The sequence below is a fragment of the Solanum pennellii genome, chromosome 5 (genome assembly GCF_001406875.1).
Source record: "Solanum pennellii chromosome 5, SPENNV200".
Lineage (NCBI taxonomy): Eukaryota > Viridiplantae > Streptophyta > Magnoliopsida > Solanales > Solanaceae > Solanum > Solanum pennellii.
The window spans coordinates 33,077,993-33,093,770 of record NC_028641.1 but is presented as its reverse complement, the minus strand read 5'-3'; the positions used below and the strand labels follow the sequence as shown (position 1 = coordinate 33,093,770).

The window sequence follows — 15,778 nt, the reverse complement described above, 5'->3', positions numbered from 1 at the left end:
TATATATATATATATATGTTTTTATTGTTTTCTGCACTGAAGGAATTTGGTGTCTTAAATTTTAAGTGATGAAAATTTCAGATATTAGATTTTATTTTTGCAGCCACCACTGGGGCTACTATAGTACAATGTAGATCAAAGAATTTCTGGTTGGTTAGGTTCTGATGGGACTGTCAAGATTAGGAATTGACCGGATGGGTCAAAGTTACTGGGTTGGAACAAGTAAATTCTCTCTAGGTACCGTCTTCAAAAAGGAATAGGATTGCAAATGGCCTTCGAAAATGGTTTGGGGAAATAAATCACTGTACAAGGTTTTTCTTCTTTTGCTGTGTAATGGTTCGCGAAGCTTAGAGATATACAAAGAAGAGGAATGCAGATCTGTGGTAGATGCTACATGTGCGTAAAGGAAGCTGACGATCATCTTTACCTTTTCCGTCATTGCCCTGTGGCAAGACTTCTATAGGATATATTATGCATTTTTCAGACTACATGTGATGTCAAAGAATTTGAAGTGTTGCTTGAATGGCCACAGTATCAGGAAATATCTAAGGCAGATGTAGAGAACTATAAAAACTTGTAAATGTTGGATTATATGAGAAGTGAAGAGGCAGATTTTCTATGGGGGGAAGGAACGCGTCTGTGTTTATGTTGAAGTTCATGTCTTACTTTTCCCATTTAAAAAAATATGTTACAATGTTGGTCCTCTGGTTTAATTTATAGAATGTATCACAAACAAAATATGAAGGACTTTGTTAGGTCATTAGAAAACTAGTATGATTGTAAGGGAATGAATTTGCATTGTCCATCGCTGTTTAATTCTTGGCATTTGATTAATGAAAAAACTTTTGCTACTAGTCTGAAGAAAAATGATTGTAGACCTTAATTTTCAGTTTGATCAGATAGTCTGATGTTATATATCTGATTACCAGAGCATAGGGTAACCAAGGGATGCATTGCGTTCATTTGTGAAAGTTCACTATTTTGGTACAGCTTGCATTGCTCTGTAACACCAAAAGGAACGGTAGAATGCAGATATTCATGTAAATTTTGTGTGCAAACTGCCATAGTGGGAGTGTGGTGAGGTTTCTTTAACTATTAGCATTGATCAGGGGTCACTAATGCTTGTTCCAAAATGGCAAGGAACTAATAGAGTATGTTGTGACTGGGAAAAAGAAATTGCTTGTCTTAATAGAAAAAAGAAAGGAATGGTTTGTCCAAGATTTGACTTTAAGTGGCCAATTCTTCTGGAGGTGATGAATTCTCTTAAGATCACATTTTTATCATCTTCAAACAATAGATGCCTTATTTGGAAAATATTGAGAAGTTTGATCAATTACGTTTCCCTATATTTCTCGGCATTCTCAATTATTTTATGGCTGCATTGTGGATATTCGTAGAATGGTATGTTGTCAGGTGATGGATTAAATGTGAGTAAGTTTCTGTCATTCCATTTATTCAAAGGCAGAAAGGATTTTGACAACGAAATCTGTGAGAAATATAGGAGAAGAATATTATTGAATTGTTGTCGTTTCTACATTATTACATTGAGACCCAATTTATAACACTAGAATACAATCCTTTACCAAGTAGGATACTATTTACTATTCCTATTTCTATTTATATTCCTATTCTTATTTTAAATAGGATTGTATAAACCTATTCCTATTCTAGTAGTATTGTACAAACCTATTCCTATTCTAATAGGATTGTATATACCTATTCATGTTCTAAGACTCCCCCTCAAGTTAGTGCATACAATTCATGTAACTAGCTTGTTACAAATGTAAGTAATATGAGTACCGCTGAGGGGCTTAGTGTGATATCTGCAAGTTGATTAGTTGACTTCACGAAATTGACAGTCAATCTCAATGTGCTTGTCTTCTCATTAAATACTCAATCTCAATGTGCTTGTATTCTCATTAAATACTCAATTTCTTACATAATGTGAGTGAATCTCAATGTGCTTAAGCTTCTCATGAAATATTGAGTTTCATGCATAATGTCGATAAAACACACAGTTACAATGTTGAACTTCCCAAACCAAACTAACTTACATAATCGACATACAAGGCTACTGAATTCCCCCTGAGCAACAAAGTGCTCAAAATCTAGTATAAAGTATATGGATCATGTTGGAATCAATAGATTAGTCGATATTAAACAAGAAAGTCACCGAAAAATTGTCTGGAACATGCTTATACGCCGGAGTTTTAGATTTGATGGCTGAAAGTGGTCACAGTCTAAGAAATAAAATTATATGGGTAGGGTCGGAATGATGACACGACTCAACTAGAAAATAGAGATTATATAGGAAAGGTCGGATTGATGCCACGACCCTATTGAAAAAGAGAAATAATATGGGTAGGGTCGTAATGATGACATGGTCCTGCTAAACAGAGAAATTATATGGGTAGGGTCGGAATGATGGCACAACCCTACATAAATCAGATTTGAGGAGTCACCGAAAAGACGAATGGAACTACGAAAATCAAATTTGAGGAGTCACAGAAAAGACATACGGTTCTATGCAACTTAGATATGAGAAAGTAGTTCAGAAAAATCCACGGTAATACGCAAATTAAATATGAAAAGTAGTCCAGAGAGATGCACAATGCTACACAAATAAGATATGCATAAAAAGGTAGTCACTGAAAGGATGGCATGGTGCTACAAAAATTAAACATGAAAAAGTAATCACCGGAATGATGGCACCGTGCAAGACAAATCAGATATGAAAAAGTAGTCACGAAAAAAATGGCACGGTGCTACACAAATTAGATACAAGAAAGTAGTCATCGGAATGATGGCACGGTGCTACACAAATTAGATATGCGAAAATAATCAGATGAAAGATACACGAAAACCCAACTTTTGCTAACATAATTATTGGTCAAACGGGCGACATATATGAGTAATAGCCGCTCGCGGGTAGTGAAAGCTCTTTGATTATTTACCAAGATCATAGAGGATCTGATACCATGTGAGAGATATAGGATATTGAATTGTTATCGTTTCTACATTATTACATTCAGACCCTATTTGTCAACAGTAGAATACAATCCTTTACCAAAGAGGATACTATTCCTATTTCTATTTGTATTCATATTCCTATTCTAGTAGGATTGTATACTACACCTATTCCTATTCTTATAGGATTGTATAAACCTATTCATGTTCTAACAAAATCATTTTGATGACAGGCTTCATCCAGAACCTCATAGGCATGGAAAAACATCTTAAAGCTGTTAAATTTGTTTATGCTTTTGTGCTTGCGGATAGTTTCCCGCCAATACCGATTCTGAAAGACGATTTGAAACAAACTATTCAGATTTCTGACAGCAACTGTTATGCAGATCTGTGCTCAGTCAAAGAAAAGGTCTTTAACCACTTCTGTCACCATGATTATTTCCCATTAGATAGATCTTTCTTTGTAATGCTTGATCTTATCTTTTGGGCACAGAATGAATCCATTGAACAGAGTGTAGCTTCTATTAGAGCTGTTATCAAATGCATTATGGATCACGACCTTCAATCTCAATATCCACCCGCACAGCTTGAAGAGTATATAGAATCTCTCACAAGGCAGAAGACAGATGTAACCACATCTATCATTTCTGAGGCTCGGAAACCACAGCAGACTCAGCTGAAGCATATGGAATCAACTAATCCATCTGTTTCTGCTGCTACCAAGGCCCTCAGTTATACCTCATCCACTGGAAAGGCCTCTACTTGCATGTTAGGTCATTCCGATGCTATGGCTTCTATCCTTGTGAGCATGGGCGGAAAGAACTTGCAGTGTTTTCTAAACAATCATTGGAAAGAGCAGGGTTTGTTGCGCACTGCAATCTCTAGAGCTCTCAAAATGTCACCTGACTCGGGGATGCTTGTGTTGGAAGCACTTGAAGGATTTTATCCTCCAGAACCTCCTAGTGAAGAAATTCTATTGGATCTTAGCATTATCAGGAAAAGTTGCATCCTTCTACTGGAACAATTAATGATACTCTCACCAAAACTTAAACCAGAAGCCATATTGGAAGCTCGCAAGCTTGCATTTGACTGGAAAGCAAAGATGAAAGCTGAAACAGAACCATCTGGCAATCTTGGGTTTTCTGCTGCTAGTGGGTGCCTACAGCTTGGCAACAGGATGATAATGCATATCAGATTTGTCATGTACTCAGTGTTGCAGGTAAGACTTCTCGAAAGAATTCAAAAATCTGATGGTCTTGTGTGTTATTTATTGTCTTGGAATATTAATGACACTGTTCTATTTTACCCTCTCAGGAGAACGCCCCCAGATTGAGAGATCTATTGATCCCCCTAAAACTGAACCTCTTCATCGTGTATCAGATCCTGCAAAGCTTGTCTTGGATGCATTGCAGAAATGTCGTTCTGCCAACTTGGAGAAGTATAAATATGACCCATTAGTTATGAAGAGTTTTTCTGATTTGTTGGAGCATCTGAGAGATAACAAATCAGAAATAACACCACAGGTTAAAATAGAGGCACTTGTGCTTTCTGTTGAGTGGCATGAAACATTGACCGGATCACAGCTGAATCCTTCAGAGGTTCTAGGCTTTTTGCAACTTATAGCTACTTTTAAATTATCATCCTCTTATTATTCAGATGAGCTTCTAAGTCTGTTATAGATTGTTTACAAGTCTAAAATAGCAATTAATCTGTACGAAATTCTAGGGTTAGAAGATAAGATCCCATGTATGCTCTCTCTCTCTCTCTTTCTTTCTCTCTCTCTCTCTCTCTCTCTCTCTCTCTCCCTCCCTCCCTCCCTCCCTCCTTCTCCCTCTCCTATGCATATGCACATACAGACCAAACATGATATATTAGCTGCTGGTTGTATGTTGGGTTTCCATTTTTCTACTTTATTCAGCTCTCACAAAGCATGAGCATGACTGTTATCTTTTGATTGACCACTTTGTGTTCTTATGGCCTTTTAAAAATGTTTTGTCTATGGTAAATAGTTTGATCATCTTTTGTTCTTTCAAATTTATTGGGAGAGAGTGGATGATTTCATCAAAGGTATTGGATTAGCATTGATGTTCTAAGAGGATCTTCGACAATATGCACAATTATAGTCTTCTTTATTTGGAAATACAAAGTGATACCTTTTGACTGGACCGTCACACAACAACTTCTTTAGTTGTCTGTCATTGTTGTGAGAGATATTGAAGGAGAATATTATTGAATTGTTGTTATAATTATTACACAGAGAACCCTATTTATAGACGCTACAATACAATTCCTTACCAAATAGGAGACTAAACTATTCCTATTTCGTGTAGGATTGTGTATACCTATTTTATTCTAACACTCCCCCTCAAGCTGGTGCATACAAATTATATGTATCTAGCTTGTTACAAATGTAATAATACGAGGACCGGTGAGGGACTTGGTGAAGATATCAACAAATTGATCATTTGACTTCACAAATTTAGTAACAATATCTCTGGAGAGTATCTTTTCTCTGACAAAGTGACAATCAATCTCAATGTGCTTAGTCCTCTCATGAAATACTGGATTTGATGCGATATGAAGGGCGGCTTGATTATCACACACAAGTTCCATATGATCGGTTTCTCCAAACTTCAATTCTCCAAGCAACTGTTTGATCCATACTAGCTCACAAGTTACAACGACCATTGCTCGATATTCTACTTCTGCACTAGATCGAGCAACCACACTTTGTTTCTTACTCTTCCATGACACCAAATTACCTCCTACTAAAACACAATATCCGGTCGTAGAACGTCTATCACAGGATGATCCTGCCCAATCAGTGTTTGTATATCTGGTGATATGTTCATGACCTTGATCCTAGAAGAGTAGTCATTTGCCCGGAGCTGACTTTATGTATTGCAAAATACGAACAACTACGTCCTAACGACTATCACAAGGAGAATTCATTAATTGACTTATGACACTCGTAGGAAAAGAGATGTCCGGTCTAGTCACCGTGAGATAATTCAACTTTTCAACCAACCGTCTATACCTCTCAGGATTACTGAGTTTCTCCCCCTATCCTGGGACAGTGTTGTGAAAAGCGCAGAAAAGCGCGCATCAAAGCGAAGCGACCCTTGTGCGCTTTTTTATCTTGAGGCGAGGCGATCTGAAAAAAGCTCCGCTTCAGATGAAGAAGCGAGAAGCGACCCTAAGGCAAAAGCGCAATAAAGCGCGCTTTTTATAAAAAAAAGCGACAATTAGGAAATTTTTTTAAAAATTAGGTTTTTTTTAAAAAAAATCTGAAATATAACCTTCTCTCTCCTCACGACTCTTCTTTCACGACTCTTTCCCTTCTTTCTCTCCTCGCGACTCTTCTTTCACAAAACTTCTTTCCCTTCTTTCTCTCCTGACGATCTCGACTGAGGCTGCCTCTCTCTTCAACCTCGACCGCGACTGCAGGTAACTTTTTGTTCATCTCTTTTTTAGCTAATGTTATTAGTTCATCTCTATGAGTTTCTTTTCTCCTGAATATACAATCTTCGCCTGTGCTTCATCTCTTCATCTCTCTGAATTTCGACTACTCTAGTTTTTTCTTCTTCTTCTCTTCATCTCTGCTGCCTGCTCTGTTCTAATTACTGATTGCTGCCTCCTCTGTTTTTTTTTTCAATTCTTTTGCTTTTTTTTTTTTTAATTTTGTGATAAGTCTAGCAGCCTTATTTAAGAATAGGAGTTTGAATCTTTGTGATTTAATTGTGTTTTTGATTTTTTGCTTTATATGTTATGACTTATGAGTATTTTTGCCTATGTAATTTCTTTCAATCTAAGACTATATTACCTCTATTTAGTTATTTAATATTTTTTTATTTTTATATTACATGTCGCTTTTTTTTTTAAAAAGCGCGCGCTTCGCTTCACGCTTCTCGCTTCTGTGAAGCAAGCCCTCGTTGCTTTTTTCCGCTTCTCGCTTCCCAAAACACTGTCCTGGGAGGAGTTTAACATTCGGATCCATAGGGAGGTTTACATCCCATCATCCTGTCTCCTCGAGAATGTCTAAAGCATACTTGCATTGAGAAATAACAATACCTGATCTAGACTGTGCAATCTCAATATCTAGGAAATATTTCAGTCTGCCAAGGTCTTTAGTTTGGAAATGCTTAAAGAGATACTGTTTCAAATTAGCAATACCAACTTGATCATTGCCGGTGACAACGATATCATCAACGTAACCAAGTAAATACACAAATTTTATGTTGAATGCCGATAGAACACAGAGTGATCAGCTCCACTGCGAGTCATGCCAAATTCCTTAATTAGAACTTTCCAAACCAAGCTCAAGGAGACTGTTTCAAACCATAAAGTGACCGACGAAATCGACATACAAGGCTTCTAGACTCCCCTTGAGCAACAAAATTAGGTGGTTGCTCCTTATGGACTTCTTCCTCAAGATCACCATGCAAAAATGCATTTTTAATGTCCAACTGATGAAGAGGCCAATGACGAACAACAACCATAGATAGAAAAAGACGAACTGGTGCTATTTTGGCCACAGGAGCGAATCTAGCCTAAATATTTGAGTATACCCTTTAGCAACAAGACGAGCCTTAAGCCGATCGACTTGACCATCTGGACCAATTTTGAACGCATAAACCCAACGACAACCAACAGTAGACTTACCTAAAAGAAAGGAGACAAGCTTCCAAGTACCACTCGAATGTAAAGCAGTCATCTCATCAATCATAGCCTGCCTCCATCAGAATGAGAAAGTGTTTCTCCTGTAGTCTTAGGGATGGAGATAGAGGACAAAGATGATACAAAGGCATAAGGGGGTAAAGATAAACGGTGATAACTCAAGAAAGTATAATGTGGATTACTATTTCGAGTGGATCGTATACCTCTTTGAAGTGGAATCGATTGGCTAGCGGGAGGCACGACCGCAGTAGGAGCAGGGTCTGGCTCATGACATGAATCATTTGATACTATTTCTGGACGTGGACACCGGTGATAAGTTAGGAGTAGTGGCACTCCAACTAGAGATGGACAAGTAACCATAGGTCCCTCAAAATTCGGTACATGCAAGACCTGAGGTATGGGTAAGACCTCAGAGACAAGATGCTCAAAAGATGTGTAGTAAGGTTGAGATTCAAAGAATGTTACATCGGCAGACATAAGATATCGGCGGGGATCATGTGAATAGCAACGATACCCTTTTTAAACTCAAAAGTAACCAAGAAAGACACATTTAAGAGCATGAGGGGCTAATTTATCTTTTCCTGGAGCTAAGTTATGAACAAAGCATGTGCTCCAAATACACGAGGAGGGATGGAATATAGATGTAACTGAGGATACAGTATGGAATGTGGAACTTGATTCTGAATAGAAGATGATGGCATTCTATTAATTAACAAGATGAAAGGCAAGGACTACGTTGCCCCAAAAATGCAGCGGAACATGAGATTCAATGAGGAGAGTGCGAGCAGTCTCAATGACATGTCTATTCTTTCTTTCTGCCACACCATTTTGTTGAGGAGTGTGTGGACAGATGTATGGTAAATAATGCCTTGGTGAGACATAAACTCTTGGAATTGGGATGATAAGTATTCGAAGACATTATCACTACGAAAAGTAGAATAGACACCAAACTGATTTTGTATTTCAGCAAAGAAACTTTTTTGTATAGAAAATAACTCAGAACGATCTTTCATTAAGAAAACCCAAGTACATCTCGAATAATCATCAATGAAACTAACAAAATCCTAAGGTGAAACTAACTTACTAGGACCCCAAATATCATAATGAACTAATGAAAAATAGACTCTGAACGACCCACAATACCACGTGAAAATGTGGCACTAGTGTGTTTCCCAAGTTGACACGACTCACAATCTAACTTTGATAAACTAGATAAACTAGGCACTATCTTTTGAAGTTTGGATAGACTCGAATGCCCCAAACGTTTGTTAATGAGGTTTGTGAATGAGGTCTGGAGGATCTGTAATAGAGCATGTTGTGAAGGAATTTGAAGAGGTAAGATAGTAAAGACCTTGTGATTCATGTCATGTGCCAATCGTCTGTCTCGTTATGCGGTCTTGCATGAGAAAAATATCATCAAAAAAGGTTATGCTACAATGTAGGGCACGTGTCAAACGATTAACACATGCCAAATTAAAAGGAGAACCAGGAACATAAAGAGCAGAGTCTAGAGTAATAGAAGATAAAGGTATGGCTTTTCCAACCCCTTTTGGTTTTGTTTGTATCCCATTAGCCAAAGTAATAGCAGGAAGAGATTGTGAATAAACAATATCTGACAGAAGTGATTTGTTACCAAAAGTATGATCAGAAGCGCTCGAGTCCATAACCCATGATCCATGAGTATTATACTTTGAAACACAAGCAAAAGAGTTACCCGCAACAGCAACATCATGCTGAACAACCGAAGCTACTTGTGGAGATGTTTGCTTACTTGCTCGATATTGAAGAAACTCATCATATTCTAAATGATCAATATGAGCATTATGGGATGGTAGATCGGGCGGAGCAACAAATGCTTCTTGTGGAGATGTCTGGTTACTTGCACGATTACGAAGGAACTCACTATATTCCTTTAGAACAACATGATCCTAATGGGTGGTGGACCATGCAAATTATGACATATGTCACGAGTATGTCCGGACTTATGACAATAACTATACTTGGATCGAGGTTTTCCAAGACGACCTCCTCCTTGCCGAGTTTCCATAGATGGATATGCTCTTTTTTCTATGGTTTGAGATGCGAGAGCAGATGAGTCAATAGTCGGTGATGAAACTACTTTGTGGCTGGGAGGCGCGGCAAGTTGAAGTAGATGAGAGAATAATTCATCAACTGTAGGAATTGTAGGACTAGCTAAAATCTGATCACGCACTGAATCATGGTCAATAGGAAGTCCAACAAGTGTAAGAACTAGAAACAATATCTATCTATGTGCTTGTTGTTTTTGAACATCCGTGATGACTGGCATCAATGTTTCAAATTCCTCCATGATTGCCTGTACATGTCCCAAGTAGGTGGACATATGTGATTCTTGTTTTTTTAAGTCGGTCATACGAGATATCACATCATAGATTCGAGATATGTTTTTAGTGTATAAAGCAAGAGCCTTATTCCACACTGAGTAACATGTTTGGAATGGACTGAACAAAGGCATCAACTTGGAATCAATAGATCGCCATAAGAGACTACATAATTGTGCATCAACCTTCTCCCATTGCGCTTTGGCTTTTACATCTTTCCCACTAGCCTTAGTCTTTTTATCGACAACACAAGCAATGTTCGTTAAGTGATCTTGGACACCTTGACCCTTGCACCACAACTCAACTGAGGAAGCCCAAGCTAAATAGTTTGAACTTCCCATTAACGGTTCTGAAGTGATCATAGGGCTTGGACTTCCAATTCCTATATTCTTGGAGCCAAAAGTATCAATCCCGAAGACATGTTGTGAATTTAGAATATGTAGCGAAAAATAATAATAAAATGTAATGAGAAGCCAAAAACTGTTTTTGTTTTTTAAAAAAATCGTCAGAATCTGGAAAAAAATAGGTTGTTACTGGAAAAGTAGATCTGATCGCCGAATGTTGTTCAGAATTAGAAAAAAATTATATGGTCAGCCTCGGAATGAAGAGGTGACCCAGATGGGAGAAAAAGTTGGCGAAAAACTGGCCGGAAGATGTCTCACACGCCGGCGTGTGGATCTGACAAATCGACGGAGAAATTCTTCTGGCAGCGCGTGCGGCACTGGTTTCTGGCGGGTATGACTGGGTTTTGGTCACCGTGAATTTCCTCACTAGTGGTGGTGTTGATTTTTGAAAAACAGTGACGAAAAATATTAATTACCCAGACAGCCAATAGGTTACCAGAAAAACTGCACAGTGCGATTTTTTTTTCTCACAATTGCTCTGATACCATGTGAGAATATTGAAGGAGAATATTATTGAATTGTTGTTAAAATTATTACATAGAGAACCCTATTTATAGACACTACAATACAATTCCTTACCAAATAGGAGAATATAGACTATTACTATTCTGTGTAGGATTGTGTATACCTATTCTATTCTAACATCCTTCTATTATTTCTTTGGAGTACACTTGGCAACTTTCTGAAGTTCTAATCAGAGTGCAGAAAGTATAGTTACTTGATATCAATTTTAATTGGTTATCAATTGTGTTCATTTTTGTGTGCATATGTATTAATTTTTTATTTTAGAATTTTTGGTTATTGTGAGACTTTAGGTGCTATCTTTTATTAGGATTCATGGGTCTTTGTGTTGAACTTATTTCATCCACCATATCTTTCCTATACAGTGAAGCATGAAATCTCCAGCTATATATGTTACAACTAATTATTTTCCATCTAATTCTACTTGACAGGTAGGAACTAAGGTTAGGTGTAGACTGGTTTAATTTGTGGTACTCAGGAGGCTCGAGGAGTAGGAATGGAGTAAGCATTTTAGTAGACATACAATGTGATAGAAGTCTTTGTAAGGACTGTAAGTTTATCTGAGTGAGTATCTTACAACTCAACATAAGCTCTTGACGAGGGATTTAGAGATTAAGAGCAAGCAGAAGAAAAGAAGTTTATATGATCTACTGAGGATCAAATGGGGTGGCTTGACTTCTGCCAATGCTCAGGAGATGGGGGTGAAGTTGATGGCTATGGGGTTTAGGGGAGTAGTGGGGATGCAAACAGTATGTGGAATAGGACAACCAATTTCATTAGGAAAGTAGCTAGTGAGGTGTTGGGAGTTTCGAGGGGTAATATGGGTGTAGATCTAGGGGATTAGTGGTGGAATAGGGCCGTCCCAGGGAAAGTAAAAGTCAAGAAGGCTGCTTTTATGAAATGGGTGGAAAGCAAAGACGAGGAGGAAAAGACGGTTAATAGAGAGAGGTATTAGGTGGTGAAGAAGGAAGTGAAGTTAGTTACAAACAGCTAAAGCGACTTTGAATGCTTGTATGAAGAACTACAGGACAAAGGTGGGATAGGAAGTTGTATAGGCTCACCAAGGTGAGAGAAGGGTCCGAGACCTGGACCAAATGAAGTTCATCAAAGATGAGGAAATCAATGTACTGGAGGAAGAGGCACACAATCGATGAAGATGACATGCATATTCATAAACTCTTGAACGAATAGGAGAAAATATTGTGTTGGGTAATTTAGAGCACTCTGAAAGTTGTCTAGATTTTGGGTATTACAGGGGTATAAAGATTTAGGAGGTTAAGGAAGCTATTCATAAGATAAGAAGGGGGAGGGTGATTGGGCCAACTGAGATTCTGGTGGAATTTTGGAAGAATGCAAGCAAGGCAGGTATGGAGGGGCTGATTGAGTTGTTTAATGTATTTTTTTAGGATGTCAAAAATGTCCGAAGAATGAAGGCGGAGTACAATCATTATGTTGTACTAGAACAATGGTGATATTAATAATTGTAACTACTATAGGGATATTCAGCTGCTAAGCCATAATATGTAAGTTTGAGAGAGAATCGTGGAGAAAAGGTTGAGAAGGGTGTGTCTATTTTTATGAACCAACTTGGATTCATGTCGAGGTGATCAACTACAAAAGTCATTCATCTCATAATGAGATTGGCGGAGCAGTATAGGAAAAGGAAGAGGGACTTACATATGGTGTCCATTGACTTACAAAAAGCATATGACAAAGTTCCTAGGGGGTTTATGGAGATAGTTGGATATATGGGAGTCGTACGACGTACATTAGGACGATTAAGGATATGTACATTGGAGCCACGATCTAGATGAGGACACCGCGAGGACGCTTGGAACACTTCCCATTCGTGATAGGGTTAAGCCAGAGATCAACTCTTAGCCCATTTTTATTTTACCTTGGTGGTGGATAAACTAATCAACAAATATAATAAAGGGAGGTCCATGGTATATGCTATTTGCAAATACATAGTATTAATTGACGAGACACGCAGCAAAGTCAACAACAGACAGGAAGTTTGGAGACAGACCTTGGAGTTTGAAGGGTTTGGTTGAACAGATTTAGGACAGAGTAATTGGAGTGCAAGTTCAGTGACGTGACCCACAAGGTAGATATGGAAGTGAGGATTGATACACAATTTATCTCCAAGAGAGAAAGTATCAAGTATCTTGGGTCAATAATTCAAGGAATGGAGAGATTGATGATGATGGTACACCTCATGTTGGAGCAAGGTGGATGATTGAGACTTGCATTCAGTGTCTTGTTTGATACGAATGTGTCAGCAAGATTTAAAAGGTAAGTTTTATAAAGTGGTTGTTAGGTAAGTCTTATAAAGTGGTTGTTAGATCATCTATGTTGTACAGGGTGTTCTGTTGACTAGTCAAGAACTCGCACATCCTGACCATGAAAGTAGTGGAAATGAAGATGTTGAGATGGATGTGTGAGAATACTATGAGAAGAAAGCTTTGGTGATAGACACGATGAGGAAAGCGAAGTTGGGATGGTTCGGACATGTGAAGAGAAAATGCAGAGATGCCCCAAGGAGGAGGTGAGTGGTCGATTATGGATGGGTCTGAAGAGAGGTAGAGTTGGGCAAAGAAATGTTGGGTGAGGTGATTAGAAAGTACATGACACATCTGCAACTTATCAAGGACTTGATCCTAGATAAGAGGATATGGAGTTTAGGGTAGAAGGTTCGTAGGTAGTCGAATGATGTATAGTTGTTGTTGTTGTTATTCTTTACTCTCTTACTACTCTATTCTTCGACTTTAGTGTTACCGTTTGTTTCATTTTTCTTTGGTTATCATATTATTTGTTGTTGTTACTATTATTTTATCTAGTATTTTCATCATGGCTTCTTCACTACTATATTTCCTTTTTAAACCTGCTTTGATATGCTTTACTTGAGTCGAGGGTGGTTCAGAAACAACCTCTCTACCCCACAAAGGTAGTTAACGTCTACGTACACATCACTCTCCCTAGACCCCTGTTATGGAATTACATTGGGTATTGTTATTGTTGTTGTTATCATTCTACTTTGACACTTAAATTGATGTTGGAGATGATCTTCCTCTACCAAAGTCGCACTTATCCTATCAAAAACCATTTTGTACGACTGACTTCTCATATAATTGTGTTTATAGGCTTTATTGAGAAGCTGATAATGAGAAATCAATGGCTGCTGGCTGTTAGGTACATCTATGTGTATAAACGTGTTCACTTGTTTCCACCTGTGCTCTCCTTAAGGACTATGTGCTAAACGCAGAAGAGCTGGCCAAGAAAATACATGATAAGGGACTCGGTTCTTGTGAGGCCAAAGTAAGTACTCTTCTCTTTATATCTTGAACTATCAAGTTTTGGTTCTGTGCTCATAATGTATCAAGCTTGATCACAGGAAAAGGCTATAAATCGTGAAATATCCGCATTGAGAGCTGCAATTAAATGCATTCTGCGTCACTGTCTTCAATCAGAATACTCACCTGACCTTCTTCGAGCTCGTATTGCTAAGCTTCAAAGGCAGATGGCAGACCTAAGGATCCCAAACCAACACTCAGGCAGCGACAGAGATGAAGGAATTCTCTGTGCTACAATTTCTCTTGCAGCCACAAAAAAGCATCTTGCCTCAGCTACTGAAGGTGTTACTGTACATGAGTCCCAACAGCAACACCGAAAACTTAAGCGCTTCTGCCAGTTACCAACGCGGACAGAAGTTGGTCAAGAGTCTATCATTTGCAATGCTTCTCTGTAATCTGATGTGCAAACATCTTCTCAGGTCACATCTGCAGATGCTCAATCACCAAACTACTCTAAAGATGCGTTTTGTCAGCCTTCAGATGACCAGATTTGTGATTCTGGACAACCATCTTCCCAGCTAATTGGTAGTTCACATGCTTATGATGACGCCAAGGTTGAAACTAGAGAACCGGACCTTCCAGTACAAGCATTGTGTCATGAAGCTGTTAGTGGAAAGTTGAGGAGTCATAGTGATCAATCCGTGATCGATTATAGTGTGCCACAATCCCTGTCGCCCCAAATAGACCCATTTTATCATCCTGGACAAAATCTGATGCCAAATCTTCAGGAGCTACTTAACAAGCTGAAGAATTCTTTGTCCAGCTCAGGGAAAAGTGAAATAGGATCTAGTAAGAAGAGTTTGGTAGCAACTTTATTCAATTCTTCTCTTTGTTTATACAAAAAAGATCAGTAACTATTTTAGGGATGGCCCAGCGGCGGCTCCTGCAACACCCCATTGCTAAGCCCATTATGTATTGCTTTGAACATTGATACATCACAAAATCTCGCCTTCTTTAAATTTTGGGTCCCGTCTCTAGATGGCTTGAGTAGAGGGGGAATCCAATAGCAACTGTCTGTAGTGGTAGATATTTGTTAAACTGGGGCTAACTAAAATGTTCTACCTGTTGCAAGTGTGCCACAATCTTTGTTGCAGATACACCCCTCTTATTAACCGTTCCAAACCCTTAAAAGAGTCGTTTGGTATCTAGTTAGAGTCATGCATATACTAGTTTATTGTAGGGATTAGTTATATATATTAGTTATTCCACCTCTTATCACACATAGAGTAATATGTTGATTCTCTCATAACTTGTACATGTATTTTAGATATGCAGGTTTCTAAATTGTAAAAATAATATTAACTTAATATATAAATAATTTATTTCTTATCTACCTATGAAACATTATATGAAAATTAATACATGTATAATTTATTTCTACCAAGCTACCAAATGATTTTATATTAACTAAAAGACTTCATTTTTTTTTAAAAAAAAGCCTTAAATGCTGTTGGATGGAAAGATCTTCAAAATGTGGATGAATTTTTCTATCCTT

The 15,778-nt window shown here is 38.0% G+C and overlaps 1 protein-coding gene across 6 annotated transcripts in view; it reads left to right on the top strand.

The window, feature by feature from the left end:
- The window catches only part of LOC107018766 (FRIGIDA-like protein 1), a 21,416-nt gene extending 5,920 nt beyond the window's left edge, over positions 1–15,496 (top strand). For 4 of the 6 annotated variants that reach the window (XM_027917365.1, XM_027917367.1, XM_027917366.1 and 1 more), the window contains exons 3-4: positions 3,201–4,186; positions 4,282–4,736. In XM_027917365.1, the coding sequence (XP_027773166.1) occupies positions 3,224–4,186; positions 4,282–4,425 (1,107 nt within the window). In that variant the 5' untranslated portion in view covers positions 3,201–3,223 and the 3' untranslated portion in view covers positions 4,426–4,736. Of the gene's footprint in view, positions 1–3,200; positions 4,187–4,281; positions 4,737–14,073; positions 14,249–14,324 lie in introns of those variants that run through there. The other 2 variants (XR_003578685.1, XM_015219330.2) reach the window with 2 other exon arrangements.
- The last annotated feature ends 282 nt before the right edge of the window (positions 15,497–15,778 follow it).